At 42.9% G+C, this 18,463-nt stretch overlaps 1 protein-coding gene across 3 annotated transcripts in view; it reads left to right on the plus strand.

The window, feature by feature from the left end:
* The window catches only part of SMARCAD1 (SNF2 related chromatin remodeling ATPase with DExD box 1), a 683,175-nt gene that overhangs the window by 234,421 nt on the left and 430,291 nt on the right, over positions 1 to 18,463 (plus strand). For all 3 annotated transcript variants that reach the window (XM_085641145.1, XM_085641146.1, XM_085641147.1), the window contains one exon: positions 9,595 to 9,705. In XM_085641145.1, the coding sequence (XP_085497271.1) occupies positions 9,595 to 9,705 (111 nt within the window). The remainder of the gene's footprint in view (positions 1 to 9,594; positions 9,706 to 18,463) is intronic.

The following is an 18,463-nucleotide window of genomic DNA, read 5'->3' on the forward strand; positions in this document are numbered from 1 at the left end:
TGCTCAGCGGATTCTCCATTTCTCGTTTAACAATGTTAGGACCAGGTCTGCCTCTTACCAGCACCTTGCACCTCAAGGGGTCGATGTCACCATCTTAAATGCTGTCTTATAGATTCGCGATTTCAGATCTTTAGAGCTCAGGGTTTGAAACGCCAAGTTTAAGGCCTTCAGATATTCTCCATTTCTCGTTTAACAATGTTAGGACCAGGTCTGCCTCTTACCAGCACCTTGCACCTCAAGGGGTCGATGTCACCATATTAAATGCTGTCTTATAGATTCGCGATTTCAGATCTTTAGAGCTCAGGGTTTGAAACGCCAAGTTTAAGGCCTTCAGATAATTGGGCTTCTCTGGATACAACAGGAAAAACACTTTCAAGGTACTGCTAATTGTATAGTACAGGAAGGTATCTAGTGGGCACCCAGTGTTGTATGCGCCATTAAAAAGCTCCAGGACTCTAAACACTCATCTGGCAAGAGATCACCCAGGCATCAAACCTCCAACCTTGCCATGCAGCTCACTAGAGCCTTTGTTTCTGAGGTCAGTGGAAGCCAGGGGTAATTAACTTTTGAGACACAAGGCGAATATGATAGCACACCAAAACTAAAACCTTTTTTCCTGGGAGCACCCCGCACTTTAGCATTTGCAGAATTGACCACATATTCCTTTTCCTCCTTGGCTCCAGCTTGGGCACTTTTTGCCTACAGTGCTGCCCCCCTTTCTGCTACTTTTTTGGTCCCTCCTGTGCTTATGTTTCTGGTTTCCATGCTGGACCTCTCGTTCTGTTAAAACAGATTACACACAGTCATTTTGGAAAATCTGCTCGTTTAAGTCTACATTACTTTTAGTGTTTGCACCCATGGTCACGTCTCCTGCTTTTTATTTATTACTTTTGTTAACTTGTTGAATAACAGACTTCTTCGTTCACCATCACTCTTTGTATTTAATTTTGCTAGGCAAATCAATTTGTGCATTAGGTCTGTAGTGGTCTTGGTTCCCTGAATGATAGCTAGCAAGATGATGAACTGGTAAAGGGGCAAGAGAAGTTTTCTGTATACATCCCTCAACGCCCATTGAGGCTTCTGTGTAAGATTGGGTAAATCTTGGTGTTTCCCTGATTGATAAACTTATTGTTCCAACTTTCTTCTCTTCCCCCATGCCTCCTTCCATTTTTGTGCATTTATCTGGATGGCTCTGAGGGACTCCTTTTGTCAAAACATCTTTTTGTAGCACAAATGGAAGCATAGTGGCTGCTAAGGGCTACTTTAACAATGGGCGAAGCAAGGCGTTATCCATCTATTAAATTAAACCCATTTTTCAACCTCCATCCCAATGCCAGCACACACTCCTATAGAGCTATGGTGGCATCAGTTGCATTCTTCAAGCATGTACCTGTCAGAGAGCAATTGAGGTCTATGAAGGCTACCTCCTGCACATTCTGCCAGTCTCCTCATCAAGACTAGAATCTTCCTCCCGTAGCAGTCCTGAATTTAGCCTTTACATTATTTTGCTTTCCTTAACTTGCATGCAATTATTTGTTGAAAATAGATAATGCATGTAGTCTAGCTTGAATAGTAAAGCATGCAGATTGATGCATCTAGAAGTAAGCCTAGAAGGCATGACTTACAAGAAATATTGTTTCTTATCTCCAAACTGTGTGTTTCAGGTGACCTAAACTTTAAACAAAGTATTCTGATGGATACTTTAACTGCAGTTTGCTTATTTTGTGCATAGATCTGGCACCAGAAACTCCTGCAATAATTCCTGCACACCAACAGGTGGCTCCACTGTTCTACAAGCTTATCAGTTCCTCTTTTTCCACACCTGAATAAGTGGATCTGAAACTCTGCTCCTACCAATTGTTTTCCCACATAATTTTCAAGTTCTTAAACTAACTTTGGCATTGTGCAGGCATTTCGCAACATGACAGATTACAAGCTGTGCCCCGCCTGTCCGAATCGGATGTTGGTGAAGGACTCACTTGACATCTGCTTATGATGTCTTGGGACAAAGCATGACTCCAAGTCGTATGACAAGTGTCCTTGACACACCAAAAGGTAGTCCGGGACAGAGGCTAAGCTGTCAAAAGTCAAGTCCAAGGACAAGTTGAGGAAGAAATAGAAGCCTAACCAAAGATCACAAATCAGGGGGAGATCTTGCTGTTGCTGGTTGTGCCTCCCAACTTTGACCTTGGTGTCTGATTCAGCTCTAGTATCCATCATGAAGCTGATGCACCTCAGATTCCCCGGGCAATTGTCGACTTTGCAGCAAGTGGCTGCCTTCAAGAAAGTCATGCTTAAGCTACTTAAGTTTCTTCAGATCTGTTTTCTTGCCTTTTGGACTGTTTAGGGCTTCCTGTTGGACTTCAACAGGCAGACTCTACCCAGCTGCCAACTGACATCGATTGATCACTACCCTGAATGGCTCAGTGCTGGCTGTTTGGTCTAAACCTTTTTTTTCCCCAGTTGTGAGTCACAGCATTGCAAGGAGTCAAAGTCCAATAGCAGGTGATGCAAAAATTTTAAGCAACATCCAGCCCCAGAGAGCCTTGTAGTGTAGGCCTCCACGAGCAAACTCAAATTATTTTCCGACTTCTCCACCTTACAGAGAATCCAAAGGAAATGGTTCTTGGCACAAGAATGTACTTTTGTCTTGCAGTTTGATATTTTGCTGCCTGAATGCAGTTTTTCTGCAGGTGTTTGCATTGCCTGATGACATGCAGAGTTTGTTCGCTCAGACATTAAATTATGATCAAGATGCTGCAAAGTGTTTTACATTTGGAGAGAATACCCCTTTCCGTTGCCTGTTGCTTGGACATCCGTTTGACCTTAGAGGACGTACTTGAATGGATTCCAGTGAATTCTCAGAGGTCATCCAGGCTTCGTTAATGGGCATGTCATTCGATGTCTATTGGTTCTTTGGTGAGAAAACTGATATGGCCTTTGAACAATTGTAAAATAGTCCAACAGCATTCTCAATGAGGTTACTTTCCCCGTACTCACCAGTTTTATCAACAACACAAGAACTTTAGAGAATGCACATGGGTTCTGTCATATTGACATCTTTAACCCACTCATTGTTCGAAATGGGGGTCTCTAGTTGGCAGTGGTATGCACCCTGTCCAAGTAGGGACCCTTCCTTCTAGTCAGGGTAAGGGGATTACACAGTTAAGATGACCCCTGCTCACCCCTTTGGTAGCTTGGCACGAGCAGACAGGCTTATCTCAGAGGCAATGTGTAAAGTATGTGTACAGATCACACACAGTAACGCTGTAAAAGCACTGTAAATGGACACCACACCAATTTAGAAAATTAAAGTGTCTTTATCTAAACCAAACAAGACCAAAACAATAAAAATCCAACATACACAACCCAAACTTTTACTTTTAAAAGGTTTCAAGCAATTCTGTCCATTGAAATCTACGGATGTTTGTTTTATACACAAAGTACCATCAAAAGCGCCACAATCCACAAGGCAAAACAGCAGCAAAGGGGGGAAACGTCAAAAAACACAGTGATGCATCAGTTCCTGAGTCCTTGAGGAGGCGATGCAACAGTTCTGATGCACACAAGAGAAGTGATGTGGTGAATCTGGACAGTATGGGGAAGTGATGCATCGATTTCCCAAGCAATTCTGGTGGGTGTTGTGTTGGAAACACTTGCCGTACAGGTGCGGGGCGTGAGAAAATTCATGCGCTACAGATACTGCGTTAATTGACGTAGCCGATGACTCATGATGCGTGTTTGTTTTTTTTTTTAACCTCACAGTGGCACTGTGTTTGAGTCAGTGTACAGCGGTTTCTCAGGCCGCGTGCAAGCTCTGCATTGATTTCTTTGGCCACACGGTGCTCTGCGTCGGGAATCGGAAAATATATCCACAAGAAAAGCGAAACGTCAATTTTGTCTATTTCTTCAGTTCTTCACAGCTTTCTGTAGCCGGAACAACCTCCAGTTGCCCAGAACTGTAATAGGCACCCCTGGGCAGGTCAGAACTCCCAGCTGTGAAGTTTAAGAATGCTGTAGGTGAAGTCTTTGTGTGAGTCCCTAAGACTTCAGAACAGGAGACAATCACACAGAAGCCCTTGGAGATTCTTCTAAAGCAGATTTCACACAAAAGTCCAGTCTTTGTCCTCTCTTTAGCAGAAGCAGTAACTGCAGGCCAACCCAGCCAAGCAACACACAGCAAAGGGGCAGTATTCTTCCTCAAAGCTCTTTTTCCATGGCAGAGGTTCCTCTTGATTCCAGAAGTAATCTAAAGTTCTGGGGTTTTAGTTTCAATACTTGTACCCCTTTTTCCCTTTAAAGTCTGTTTTCAGAAAGTCTCTTTCTCAGTAAAACCAGTTCTGTCCTCCCTTGTTCAGCCACACTACAGGGGGTGGAAACAACATTCTGCAGGGCAGCCACAGCCTATTCAGTTGCTAGTGACAACTCCTAGCCCAGGATGACTCATCAGCCTATGCAGGGGACACCTCAACTCCCTTTGTGTGAGTGTCTGGAGTGAATGTACAAACAGCCCCTGTCAGTCTATAACCAGACGGTGAATCCACAAGCAGGCAGAGTGTCTTACATGTAGAAAAAGGGAAGGTTAGGCCTGGCAAGTGGGTGCACTTGACAGGTTGACATGGCATACTAAAACTGTGCGCGCAGACACTGCGGTGTCTGAGACACATATGAAAGGCTACTTGTGTGAGTTCCTCTACCAGTGATGCTGGCCCATTAGTAGCATTTGATTTACAGGCACTGGGTACACACAGTGCACTTTACCAGGGGCCTACCAGTAAATCAAATATGCCAATCCTGGATAACCGATCTTAATCACAATTTACACAGAGAGCATATGCACTTTAGCACTGATCAGCAGTGGTAAAGTGATTAGTCCTAAGCCAAGAAAAAAAGGTAAGAAAACATAAGAGGAAGGAAGTAAAAGGTGTGGGGATAACCCTGCAAAAAGGGCCAGGTCCAACACTAGCAATTGTAGGGGCTTTTCCAGTAATCCATGCCAGCAACAGGAGCAACAGTCCTTGTCTCCTTTTTACCTGTCTCCACTGCCAAACCGCTTTAGTTTATCCTTCAACCTAGCATCAAGAGTGGTGAGGGGCAGAATCCAATATTGTCTGACTTACTGGTGCTAAATCACATTGGACCAGGCTGTCCCACAAATTAGCAAAGATGGCTACCCCTTTGGATTTCTGGAGGCACTTCCCCACATTCTCCAAGTTTACACTTGGACAACGCTTCAAATCTGTCAAAATAAGAGATGATTTTGCTCTCCAAAGTGTCTTTCACGTTAGTGCCAGGCGCAGCGGGAGGGCTGGGGGGTTACTCCTGGTACTTTCGGGTACCCTGGAGGAAACTAGTACGAAGATTCACTCTAGATCTCGGACTCATTCATTCTTTCTTTAGATAGGAATAGTTCTAAAGTATACCTGCTCATGTCCTACTGGCCTTGGATTCTGAGGTCTGGATGGTGTTCGACCATCTGCACGGTATGCACTTTCATGTTCTCTCCTGCTGTGCCCTAGGGAGCACCTCTGCTTTGTGGTCATAAAACATCCAATTTACCGAAGTGTCCTTAAGACTTACATGAGTCAGAACGAATGTCATGTTGGTGGTTATGGCACATCTTTGCAGGTTGGGAATTTATGTATTACTGTACCTTTGGCTACTAAAAGTAGACTCTCAGCATCTGGTCCCTGACTTCCTACAGAGCCATCGCTGTCCACCTTGGGATTCTCCAAGAAAATGACCATGTGTCATCTTCAGCTGCTGCAAAGTAAATCCTTTATAGAGGCTCTTCTGGACACAGTTGCCTTGAAGAACCCAAAGCTCCTGCATTGCATCCTGGTCAGTTAGGCGGTGATCCTAAAGTTTTGGGTAAAACATTTTGTTTTGGGCCTAATAGTTCTCTGATTGCTTAAGCTCTTGGTATCCTGCTGGTGCCTCAATCGTGCTGGCATATGTAGCTGTTCAGTGGAATCTGTGGCTGTAGGCGAACCAGCACAGGGAATGCCTTTCGGTCAGAATCCTCTCCTCCAAGGATGCAACTCAGGGCATTTAGTTTTGGATCACATTTTAAAATCTGGCATGTGTGCAATCTATTTTCCTTGCCCGTCTGGATCTAAGAATAGGTTAGATGGTGCCTCTCTGGGTAGGTGTGGTCACCAGGATGAAATGGCGATTAGAGGTTTCTGGTCTCATATGGAGAAATGCCACCACATAAATCTGCTGGAGCTGTGAGCATGCGGCTGGCCCCAGAAGGTCGTTCAGCCTTCTCTCTGTGAAATGTTGATCCAGGTGCTGATAGACATCATGGAACCAAATAGGGTTTTGATCTACCATCTGAGGTGCGTGATGTAGTTTCGGCTACTTACCACACTTCCCCCAATTCAGTTTATTCAACCTGCTGGTCCATGTTTGGGGCAAAGAGACAAGTTGACCCTCTAAAGGGCTAGATTGTCTGACACGCCTTTGTTTGCTTTGGCCCAGCACGGATGATTAGGCAAACAATAGGAGTACAAGAGGCTGATAGGCAACCATAATAGTCAAGGCACTGTTAAGGTTGCTTATCAGTCTTTCTCGCTTTTCATTGTTTCCCGGATCAACTGTGTATGAGTGTGTGCAAAGTTAGCAAAAGGCAGCATAGCACTGTACAAGGTCAAAGATAAGCATCAAGCCAACAAGTGATATGAGAGTAGCTAGTTTGTGGATTGTTAATTGATTGATTGATGTGGAACTTATATAGTGCAGCTATCGCCCTACGGGCATCCTGGCGCTTAGACTGAAAATCCAAAATCGAGGGTGACAGAGGACGGGATAGAGAGAACTGCCGCAGTTATGCTTTGGGATATAACCAGGTTTTGAGTCCCTTACGGAATTCTATTAGGGAGTTGCATTGTCTCAGATTCGGTGGGAGCTTGTTCCACAAACTGGCAGCAACTATGCTAAAAGCCCTTCCACCTACCCTTGAGCGCTTAAATCTCGGGACTACCAGTAAGCCAGCTGTAGAAGATCGAAGTTGCCTGATTGGTAGGTGACGAACGAACTTGTCCTGTAGGGGGGCTGGACCAAGTCCGTGCATTGCCCTGAATGTCAGACACAAGGACTTAAACAAGACCCTTTCCTTAACCGGCAGCCAATGTAAGTCCCTCAATGCTCTAGTGGTCGAAGAACTACGACACTTATCGAGTACTAGTTTAGCTGCTGCTGATTGGATCCTTTGCAATCCATAGAAGATGTACTGTGGGGCCCCCAGATACAAAGAGTTACAGTAGTCAAGCCTGCTTAATACCGTGCTGCGTACTACTGTGGCCTGTGCCTCCCTAGGGAGCAACGGTAGAATGCTTCGGAGCAGCCGCAGCAGGGCAAAGCAGACATTGGCGGTCTTACTGGCCTGAGATACCATCTGGAGGTCGTCATCCATGATCACCCCGAGATTACGTACCTTCTTAACCGGTAGAAGGGGACCTTCCTCAGGCGAGAGGCAGAAGTCAGGGGGGAGGTGTTTAGGGATCCTGTGTGGCGAGCAAAAGACGACCTCGGTTTTTGTGTTTAGGGATCCTGTGTGGCGAGCAAAAGACGACCTCGGTTTTGCCACTATTGAACTGGAGAGAATTTCTTCTAAGCCAGTCCGTGGTCTGGTTCATACATTGTTGAAATCTGTCCATGGATAATGCGTCATCCCCTTCTAAGGAGAAGGCCAGTTGCGTGTCGTCGGCATAGTTCACCAGGCTGACTCCGAACGATTTGATTAACGGAAACAGGGGCCGCAGGTAGATGTTGAAAAGGATGGGGCTAATTGCAGATCCCTGCGGCACTCCGTACGCAACTGGAGACCTGCTAGAGGAGAAAGGTGTCAAGGTGACTACCTGCTGCCTACCCTCCAGGTAGGATTGAAACCATTGCAGCGCTCTACCTTTGACACCTATCTGCCTAAGTCTGTGTTGTTGTGCCCTTAAAGGTATGTGATCACCTTTTACTCACGGAGGCAGGGATGTTGTTCCAGATTCTGTGTCCTTGGATGAAAAAGGCCTGTTGCTTGTGTTTTTTTTTCCTTTCTTTTTTTGACTTCTTAATCTGCTGACTGCTTGTGTCTTGGCTGTGAGTGTGCTGAAAGACCCCAGAGATGGTGAGCTTATCTGTAGAATAACCAGGGTTGGTGGTTATGATTTCTTTGTAAATGATGCAGCCGGTTTTGAAGATGGTGTGGGTGTGTGCAAGGGAAGCCACTCTGGAGTTCCAACAGGATGGGGATTATATGATCAGATTTTTTATTACCTGGATGAGACGTGCTGCTGTGTGTAAAGTCTAGGTGGCCATGAGCAGGGCTTTACCACCATCCAGATGTAATAGTGTTACAGACCCGATTATTCAAATTGCCTTTTGTGATGCATTCTCAAAAAAGGGCTTCACATAAGTTTAACACTGTCCTTTTCCATATGAGGCATTGAAACCTGAACATGGTTCTAATGTTCTTGAGCTTGTGCTCCTTTTGAGCCTCTAAATAGTTGTTCTCTGAGAATCTTTTCTCTGAAGGCTTTTTATACTTCTCTGTCTCACTTAAGCAAGCTGCAGTCCTTTTTAGTTCAACCTGTAGACTACCATATTCCTGGCAAACTAGTGCTTCGGCATTTGCATCTTCTCTCCCAAACGTGGTCTCACCTTTGCAAGTGGGGCAGTCCTTCCCGCCTTTTATGTTCTTTTCTTCGCCATATCAATTAAAAGCGGTGAGGCTAGGTGCCCTCAGTTTCTTCATTGCTAAGACTAAGGAGTACCAGTGGAGTATCAGCTGTCTGTTGGTTTTGTTGTTGTGAAGAAAGGGTGGTCCAGAAGATGGCTTCTTGGCTTATTTCATCAGAGCGAAGACCGCTACTACTGCTTTAGCTTGGGATGATTGGTTTTGGACATCTGCCAGGTAACCAAGTGGTATCTGTTCATACTTTCTCCAGGCACTACTGCCCCATTCACAAAGCTGCACAGATGTAATTTTACCTGCTTCGTCCTGCTGGACTTCCTGGTTTAAAATCCACTTTCCAGATCCATACCCTTGGAACGGGCATTAATTTGGTATCCACACAAGGTGAGGAATCTGCAATTGGAAATATTCTTCTGGATAAGTTACTTACCTGTGGTAATGGTCTTTCTGGTGGATATTCCTTTAACTGCAGACTCCTAACTATCTACCTTCCTCTTTGTTGTGTTAAGTGGATTTTCGATTAGTAATGTAGTGAAGTGTTAGCTTTCGCACAATGCCAGTAAAGCTATGTTTCTAATTTTTTGATGTGGAATGCCTAATGGTTAGCTGATGCCAGCATACAGAGGTGTGGTTTATGTGGTTCCATGTTGTCATGCCTGAAGGCAGGATGGAGTTGAAGCAGTAGTCGATGGCGCCACCTGGCATGCGGGAGTGATTGCAAAACTTTCCATATCCAGTCTAAAGCCTGGGAAGATTCACAAGGTGAGTAATCTGTAGTTACATAAAGTATACACTGGAAAAGCATTGCCAAAGGTAAGTAGTTTTTTTCTTTGTAAAACAAAAGTACAGTGCTTAGCATGGGCTTATTTTCTTTGTAGATTAAAATACTCTTTCGAATTTCACAGGTAGCCTCTGATAAAGACTCAAGCAATGACTCGGACTCTGAAGTAGATCTGGAAACTCAAGAAACCAATTTAAAAAAGTTGCAGCAACACTTTCCAGATTTAGATAAGGAGGTGAGTCAGTGGTCTGTTTACATAGATTTTAAGGTTGAATGCCTGATTGTTTTCTTTTTCTATCTCAATACTTTAATTTTCTCAAAAAGAAACAAGTATTGTTTTCATTGACATAATTGACACAAATATCTCAGTCTTGGGTGGTTAGTTTGTGCATATTCCTGCTTGTTAATTGTTTTCCCCAGTGACTGTTGACTGCTCCCTACCTTAAATTTGTGTGTTAAGTCCCTGTACTAGACCAGCTATGAGTGTTACAAACCAAAACCATGCTCACATAATGACCTCTAAGATCTGTGTACTGTAGAGGATGTGGCACATCTATTGATGTAGACATGTTTTTGTTTCTTTCTGAAGTGCAGGTGTACTATCTCAATGAATATCAGTCGGACATATATTTACAGATCTAGGTGTTTGAACTCAGAAATACTGTTTTATTTATTTTTTCCTACATTATCTGGTATGAGGATCTGTGTTGATTCTGGCTGGAAGAAGACCATGCTGGGTGTAGTTTTAGCTCTGGGTTATTTTGTTTAATAATTTGTGGGTGGATTCAGAGGTCCTGGATTAAAATTTAATATAGACTGTGACTCACAAAATGTAAATGCTGAAACGGTAATGCTTGTAAATTAAATGTAGTAAACAGATGTATCAAAGCAATTCTTGAACAGTTTACACTGGTGCTTGTTATGCTCGTCACTGCAGTTGCAAAGTGTTTCTTCCATCAGCTTATTCCTTGTGCATTTGAATAATTCCAGGGCTTTTGGAATAATTATTTAACAGGGAAAATACTTCCATGTAATTGACTGAACAGGGAACAGTACTTCGTTCCTGAGGTGAGGTGAAGAGCATACCTGAGGATCTTTATTACTAATGGACAATTATATTATTGTGGCATGCCATGTCTTCTAGCTTCTCTAACCGTCTTTTCAACTCCTATGACAGGTAATAGTTTTGTGAAAAGGTTCCTCTGAAGACCAGGCACTATACATATAAAAATAGAAATGGAATAGTACTCCAGAATGATTGTCCGCACATCCAGTATGCCACAACTGGGGGGCTCTAAATTAGGGAAAATGAAACAAACTGTTATTTGCAGAATTATTGTATAATATTATATCCTGTAGGTAAATGCATCCTGCCTAAAAACCATCCACATCCTGATTTAAACATGCAAGTGCAAGCCAAAGCCTTCAGCACCATGCTTCTCCAGAGACCCTGCTAACAATAAATGATCCATCTGTAGACAAGAATGAAAATGGATGAAAAACTGAACTCCCGATCAGTTAGTGATACTTATTTCCCTCCAAGCAACACATAGACAGCTAATCATAACAGCCAAAGCAAAGTACTATATGAACACCATGAATGAAGCCACCAAGAGAAGCTGAACGCTTTTGAAGACAATCAAGCAGGGCATCAACCCCTGCCAGACCCACATATTCCTCAGTCCACAGAAAAGTGCAATGCCATCAACCTCTTCTTCTGTGAAACAATACAGAATGTCTGACAGCACATACATGCACATATGAGAGGCCAAACATATTCAAATCCTCAGTAAGGTGGCAGAACCTAGATAATATTTATTTCTTGCAATTATCGCAGAAGCAACCATTATACTCGGCAGCATTTCTGAACTAAGTGCATTAGAAAATTGGTGATATCCAGGTCTGTTTTTCTCTTTGCAGGTTTATTGTCTAGATGACAGTTATGAGGTCTGAGGGTGCACACCTACTTTGATGCCATCCCCTCTGATTCTCACCTCCTCTACTGAAAACAATGTCTCCAAACTGTTCAATTACTTCATGATGGAGTCTAATTCTCATATTAATTTTGTTTGCCCTTTCAGTAGATCTACAGTTGAATTATACCTTTCTCTGTCCTCTCCATTCCTTTGTTTCCTTTGGCTGGAAAGGAAAAATGTCTGTCTATTTATACTTTCCTGCCATCCCACTATACCTTCAGCACATCGATTTCACACTGCAGTGGTACTTACTCAAGGCTAGCTCCCCTGCTTCTCTGATCAAGATCCCATCTGTGGCTGCTCCACTCCAGGGTTGGTTCTATAACTCAGGACCTCCTCTGTCAGTCCTTGTTATGCTGACGTTATAGACTACAAAAAGGTTCTGTGGGTAGAAAAATATTTCCTTCAGGGCAATAGAGTTTTGTAATAAAAAAAATACCAAATTGTTAATTATCTGAAGCACACACAGAAGCCTATTACATTTTGGGTATATAATTTACTTTTAAATATATTTTTTAGTCAATTGACAGACTGTCACACAAAAAGCATAAATGGTGTGAACAATTAATTAGTGACTGATGTGACATGTAGTGAAAAAAGTGAAATAACGGTCAGCAAAAACACAAACACATATATGACACAACATGGTAAAACGTATTTTTACATATATCTCTGTCCAGGTAATTAGTTCAAACAGTAACCCGAAATATCAACTTTTTTTTTGGTTACAATGACTATGGACATGAATCAGTGGTACGTTGACGTTGCGACCCAAGTGTCTGTACTATAAGGTCATCACGAAGGGTCTTCTTCAGGACAAAAACAAAACGACAGCCTAAATGGAATAAGGGGAGGGGGAATAAATATTTTAAAAAGTTGTGTGTGCGTGAAAAATAACTCCGGAAACAAAACGGGGTCATGTAGAGACACATTGGATAGAACCAAGAAACGCTCATCTAGTCCTGGATAGAGTGAGTTAGGGATCTTTTCAAGTCATCTAAAAATAAATGCTATAACTTAAGTACACGGTGAAGATCAGTGTATAAGGTCCAATAAATGAAAAAGAAAACATGGGAGTGGTACACTCTCCATGAAGCACTTGGCTTGTCAAAAAGTAGTCTTAATATGTTCAAGCAGTGGGCACTGGTACACTCACAGTCCGTGGTCCAGGGTCAGTGTTATCAAAGGCCCCAAGGATTGAGATGCTCGGTAACTGTGGAGATGATTCTAAATATTAAAGGGTGTTGGGGCACGGTATTTTAATAGTACAGCTGTTAAAGGAGAGGTCCACTTACCAGGAGTTATTTATAGGTTAGACGAACCCTCCATAGGGGACAAGGATCCGGTTGATTTTCAAATCAAGAAATGGAACAAAACCATCGTTTCCGGGATTTCTTGCAAGAGAAAAGGAAAAGAAGCACGCAGAATTTAAAGGAAACTAATTTATCAAAATCAAGAGGGTCAGGAATGTCCTGAGCTCAAAAAAGTAAGCAAAAATCTTACCAGAGTCACAGTGAATGCACATCAGAACCTTCAGTGCTGGCGGCTCGAACGGAGTGCACCGGTATAAGGAGGCTAACACGACCCTGCATCAACATGCACATTGACGTAGCAACGTTTGGAAACCTGCTTGGCGTATCAGGTTACATCAGCTTGTGACGTAAAACAAGAGGGGAGGAGTGTTCCCAGAGTGTCAGAGTCCCACAAAGGGTTCTCCTAGTGTCAGAGTCCCACAACGGAGCTGAAAAAGCTCTTAAAAGATTTTGAAACTGAAGAATGCGGGGCCACAGAAGACTTCCAGAAAAAATGCAAATTTTAACCTGGAAAGAAAAATGAGCAGAGCGAATTCATTCAAGGTGCACTTACAGTATTTTACGCGTGTTCTCACAATGACTGAAAGTTATATCTCATAACTTGGATAACTTATACACATTAAGTTGGACATCCTGCTTGTTCACAATGAGTGCCTAGTGTGGTCATAGACCTAAATTATTGTCAGAAAAATAGTGGGGACCCAACACGGATATTCTCTACTGTCCAGGACCTTGCGTATTACATTCAGAGCCTGATCTTGAGGTATCCTGTTATAAAGCAAGGCGACATCTAAACTCACCAAGAATTGTCTGGTGAGATCAAAAAGGTTGAGCTAAGGAAAGTGTCAATATAATTATTAAAGGGCTCCAAAATAGATCTGCACCCTGACAAGAGAATGTAGATGGATATACATCTTGAACTCACTAGCAGGAGGCTTGATAAGAGATCAACAGGCAAACCCGCCTTTTGATATATATAGTCCAATTAGCCAGGGATACACTACATACTGGGCCTTCCTTAATACATTAGCTAGGGATCTCAGGTTTTTGGCTACCTCTCTATCCTACTTTTTGCTTAGGGTTGCTTCCTTCTGTTTGAATGTGTATCTTTATACTTACTCTGTATTTTGAATATGGATTTATACGTGTTTTGCCTACTTTGTTTTGATTATTTACTGCCTATTCTACTGATAATTTGTGTCTATGACCAATCTTGACCCTCATTGTGCCCATGCAGGATGCGCAACTTTATTTATATATATATATATATATATATATATATATATTAATTACCTACTGGCGGTCGCCAGTAGGTAGTTATAGTTAGGACCACGTTTCCATAGGAAATCCGCAACATTCTATTTTGAATAACTTTGGCGCCGGTCGACGAATCCTCGCGAATTTTTCAAAATAGGTGGGGCGCTACGCTCCGCTCCTACCCTGAAAGTCTCGGGGGGGGATTCGTCGAGCGGGGGCTGAGATAAAAGGGGGGTCCCAAAACGCGTTTTTCCCATGCATTTTTCCATAGGACCTTTAGACAGGGCTACAGCCCGAACGGCTGAACAGAATTACTAGAAATTTGGCAGAGAGGTAGTCCTCAGGTCAAGGAAGTGCCTTTTGTAGGTTTGGTGTAAATCTGTTCAGTAGATTCTGAGAAAATAGCCTTTAAATCAATATATATATCTGAGCCAGCTTACGGTGCGCTTACGGTACGCTTACCGTACGCGTACGGTGGCGTGCGCGAGCGCGATTCTGATTGGCTCTTAGATCTTAGTAAACATTCGAATCGGCCGAAACCAGGAAGCGGCGGCCGCCATTTTCTCTCTCGCACTGAGAGTGATGTTGAAATATAAAGCACAAAAACATGTAAAGGGGCTGTTTAGACAGCTCCCACACACATAGCCATGTTGAGGGAGTCCACAAAGATCCCCCAAGGCCAAAAACGGAATTTTTATTTTTTCGCTAATTTCGCCGATTACGCTTACCGTACGCGTACGGTAAAAAATTATAAAAAAAACAAAATTATCCACACTCTCCCCACCCCGTGTGCAATTGGTGGCCGAAGGCCACCAATTGTGCATGGCGTTTTAAACCTGAGATAAACTATAATATTTTTAAAAAAAAATAATATAAAAAAATGTATCCACACTCTCTCCACCCCGTGTGCAAATGGCTTATAAAAATTACGAAAAATTAAAATATTACCTTTCAAAACGAAGTGCATCATATGTCCTCCATGTGCGCACGGTGCGCGAAGCGCATCGTGCGTACATGGCCCATCTAGCGTAAAGTGGGCGCGCGGTGCGCGAAGCGCACCGTGCGCGCACGGAACGAACTGCGTTAAGTGGGCGCGCACGCCACGAATGGCGTAAAGTAGCATTTAAAAAACCGTACAAATTCACTGAAAAAACCATAGGTTTCACACATGTTATAGTTAGCGGAAATTTTACTGATAAAAAACCAATGAAATTCCCCCGTTATAGTTAGTGCAGGCAACTATAACTCACGCGACCGCAATCTTCTGCTGATGACATATGTGTCTTTATGAAAAAAAAAATATTTGTAATATATGTATAGCTAAAAATGTATGGAAGAAGACATGGGCAAATAAGTGTCTAAATACAGTATTAGCATCAGCAGAGGATTGCGGTCGCGTGAGTTATAGTTGCCTGCACTAACTATAACGGGGGAATTTCATTGGTTTTTTATCAGTAAAATTTCCGCTAACTATAACATGTGTAAAACCTATGGTTTTTTCAGTGAATATATATATATATATATATATATATATATATATATATATATATATATATATATATATTTTCAAACCTCATTCAGCTCCTCCTGGGATATCCGCCCATAGTCTGGTGGCGCACGGGGCCGGTAGAGCCACAGCCGGCACAAATTATAAATCCAATTCCAAAGTAAAGCGCGCTCTCAGTTTAGGGTATAATAACGATCTTTTATTCCAACGTCGGAATAAAAGATCGTTATTATACCCTAAACTGAGAGCGCGCTTTACTTTGGAATTGGATTTATATATATATATATATATATATATATGTTATCTAAGTTATATGTTATCTAAGTTATGAGATATAACTTTCAGTCATTGTGAGTACAAGTGTAAAATATTGTAAGCGCACCTTGAATGAATTAGCCCTGGCCATTTTTCTTTCCAGGTTAAAATTTGTACTATTTCCGGAAGCCTTTTGTGTCCCCGCATTCTTCTGTTTTTAAATCTTTTAAGAGCTTGTTCAGCTCCGTTGTGGGACTCTGACACTTTAAGAACCCTTTGTGGGACTCTGACACTCGGCGATCACTCCTTCCCTTGTTTTCCATCACAAGCTGAAGTTTCCCAGCGTTGCTACCTCGATGTGCGCGTTGATGCAGCGTCTTGTTAGCTTCCTTATACCGGTGCACTCAGGGCGAGCTGCCAGCACTGATGGTTCAGATGTGCATTTACTGCGACTTTGGTAAGATTTTTGCTCAGGACCATCCCGACCCTCTTGATTTTGATAAATTAGTTTCCTTTGCATTCCGCATGCTTCTTTTTATTTTCTATTGCCAGTACTCGTGCAAGAAATCCCAGAAATTATTGTTCCGTTCCATTTCTTGATCTGAAAATCAACCGGATCGTTGTCCCCTCTGGAGGGTTAATATAGCCTATAAATAACTCCTAGTAAGTGCACCTTTCCTTTAGCCGCTTTACTATTAATTTATTGTTCCGCAACACCCTTTAATATTTAGTATCATATCCACAGTTACCAAGCATCTAAATCCTTGGGGCCTTTGATAACACTGACCTTGGACCACTGACTGGGAGTTTATAAGTGGCCACTGTTGGAGACGACTTTTTGACAAGCCAAGTGCTTCATGGTGAGTGCGATGCTCCCATGTTTGCTTTTTCATATATTGGAACTTATACACTGATCTTCACCGTGTACTTAAGTTATACCGTTCAATTTTAGATGACTTGAAAAGATCCCTAACTCACTCTATCCAGGACTGGATAATCGTTTCTTGTTTCTACCCGTTGAGTCTCTACATGCCCCTGTTTTGTTTCTTGAGTTGTTTTTCATGCACACACATCTTTTTAAATATTTATTCCCCCTCCCCTTTTTCCATTTAGGCTGTCATTTTGTTTTATTCCTGAAGAAGACTCTTTGTGATGACCTTATAGTACAGGCATTTGGGTTGTATGTCGACGTACCACTGACTCATGTTCATATTCATTGTAACTCCAAAAAAGTTGATATTTTGTGGTACTGTTTGAACTAATTACCTGAAACGAGATACATTTATAAATGTTTTACCATGTTGTGTCATTTATGTGTTTGTGTTTTGGCTGACAGTGATTTCACTTTTTCACTACGTCGCATCAGTCACTAAATAATTGTTCACACTGTTTATACTTTCTATATGACAGTCTGTTAATTGTTTAAACTTTTTTTTTAAAGTAAACTATATACTAAAAATGTGTATGCTTCAGATGGTGAACAATTTGTTATATTTTTTTTATACAAAAAAGTTCTATTGCCCTAAAGGAATCATTTTGCTACCCCATTGAACCTTTTTGTAGTCTATAACGTAAAAACTCAGGTTCTGAGGGACACGGGCTTACCCCGTTGACTTTAATAGTATACTTGTTATGCTGACGACAGCATGCCGATAGAGACTGCACTCTGCTGGAAACCCGCCTCTCAAGGTCTGAGTCTGCCACCATTACCTCTCACGAACAAGGTCAAAGGCCCTGAAGCTCCATCTTTGAATCTCCAGTGCCCACTATGTTTTTGCTTATCTCTCCAGTTCCTCTTCTACACCTTTGTCAGGATATCCGCAACACTTTAAACTTCGGTGGGGGGGGGACAAGGGGGGGGACCTGCATTCACTGCACTCCTCTCCACCCCTCCAAACCAGTTCTTTGATAAATCTATGTTCATAGGATGGCAACTTGAGCAATATAACCAAGCTGATCATTGGAGCAAAATCAAGAGGTGCAGTAAGTTGCTAGTCTCCGACTCCTGTTTCAACAGTTCATATGTATTCCTGCGTCCTGTCCACAGTTAACTTTACCTTTTACATTTTCTTCTATCTGAAAGAGACACGTTAGTGTTAGATTACTTACCTTAGAATATCCCCAGGCGTCAGACTGGATCCGGAAGGTTTTGCTAGCATTATCCCTGCGTGTCATTAGGTGGCGTCCTGCGGCTCGGCATCCATCGCTGGCGTCGTAAGCACCGAGATGACATCACGGAGACTACTTAGGTGCCACCCATGCGCGCTGACGTCAGTTCTTTCTTTTTCTGCGCCAGCAAGCGCAGATCCGGTTAGAGCACGTACCTTAGTCACTTTTTGACTACACTTTTGAGACTTTTTGTCTCCCCTTTTTTCCCTTGGTGCACGTAGGGATGCCTGGATTTAAGTCTTGTGGAGCCTTCCGTCGCAATATGTCGGTGGCGGACCCCCAGGATGTTTGCCTCTACTGCCTGGAGTCCGACCACGACTCCTGGTCCTGCCGGGACTGTCTGGCTATGGCCCCGAAGGCCTTGAGGGAGCGGCGCAGGAAGCTGCTGGAGGTCCGGCACTCGTCCCAGCCCCGTTCCCAGGACCACTCGCGGGGCCGCAGTCGCCACTCCTCGGGCTCCAAGTCTTCGCCCTCGGATTCTGGTAAGCGACAACACAAAAAGGTCGAAGAAGCGTG

This window comes from Triturus cristatus, chromosome 2_2 (genome assembly GCF_964204655.1).
Source record: "Triturus cristatus chromosome 2_2, aTriCri1.1, whole genome shotgun sequence".
NCBI classification, from domain to species: domain Eukaryota; kingdom Metazoa; phylum Chordata; class Amphibia; order Caudata; family Salamandridae; genus Triturus; species Triturus cristatus.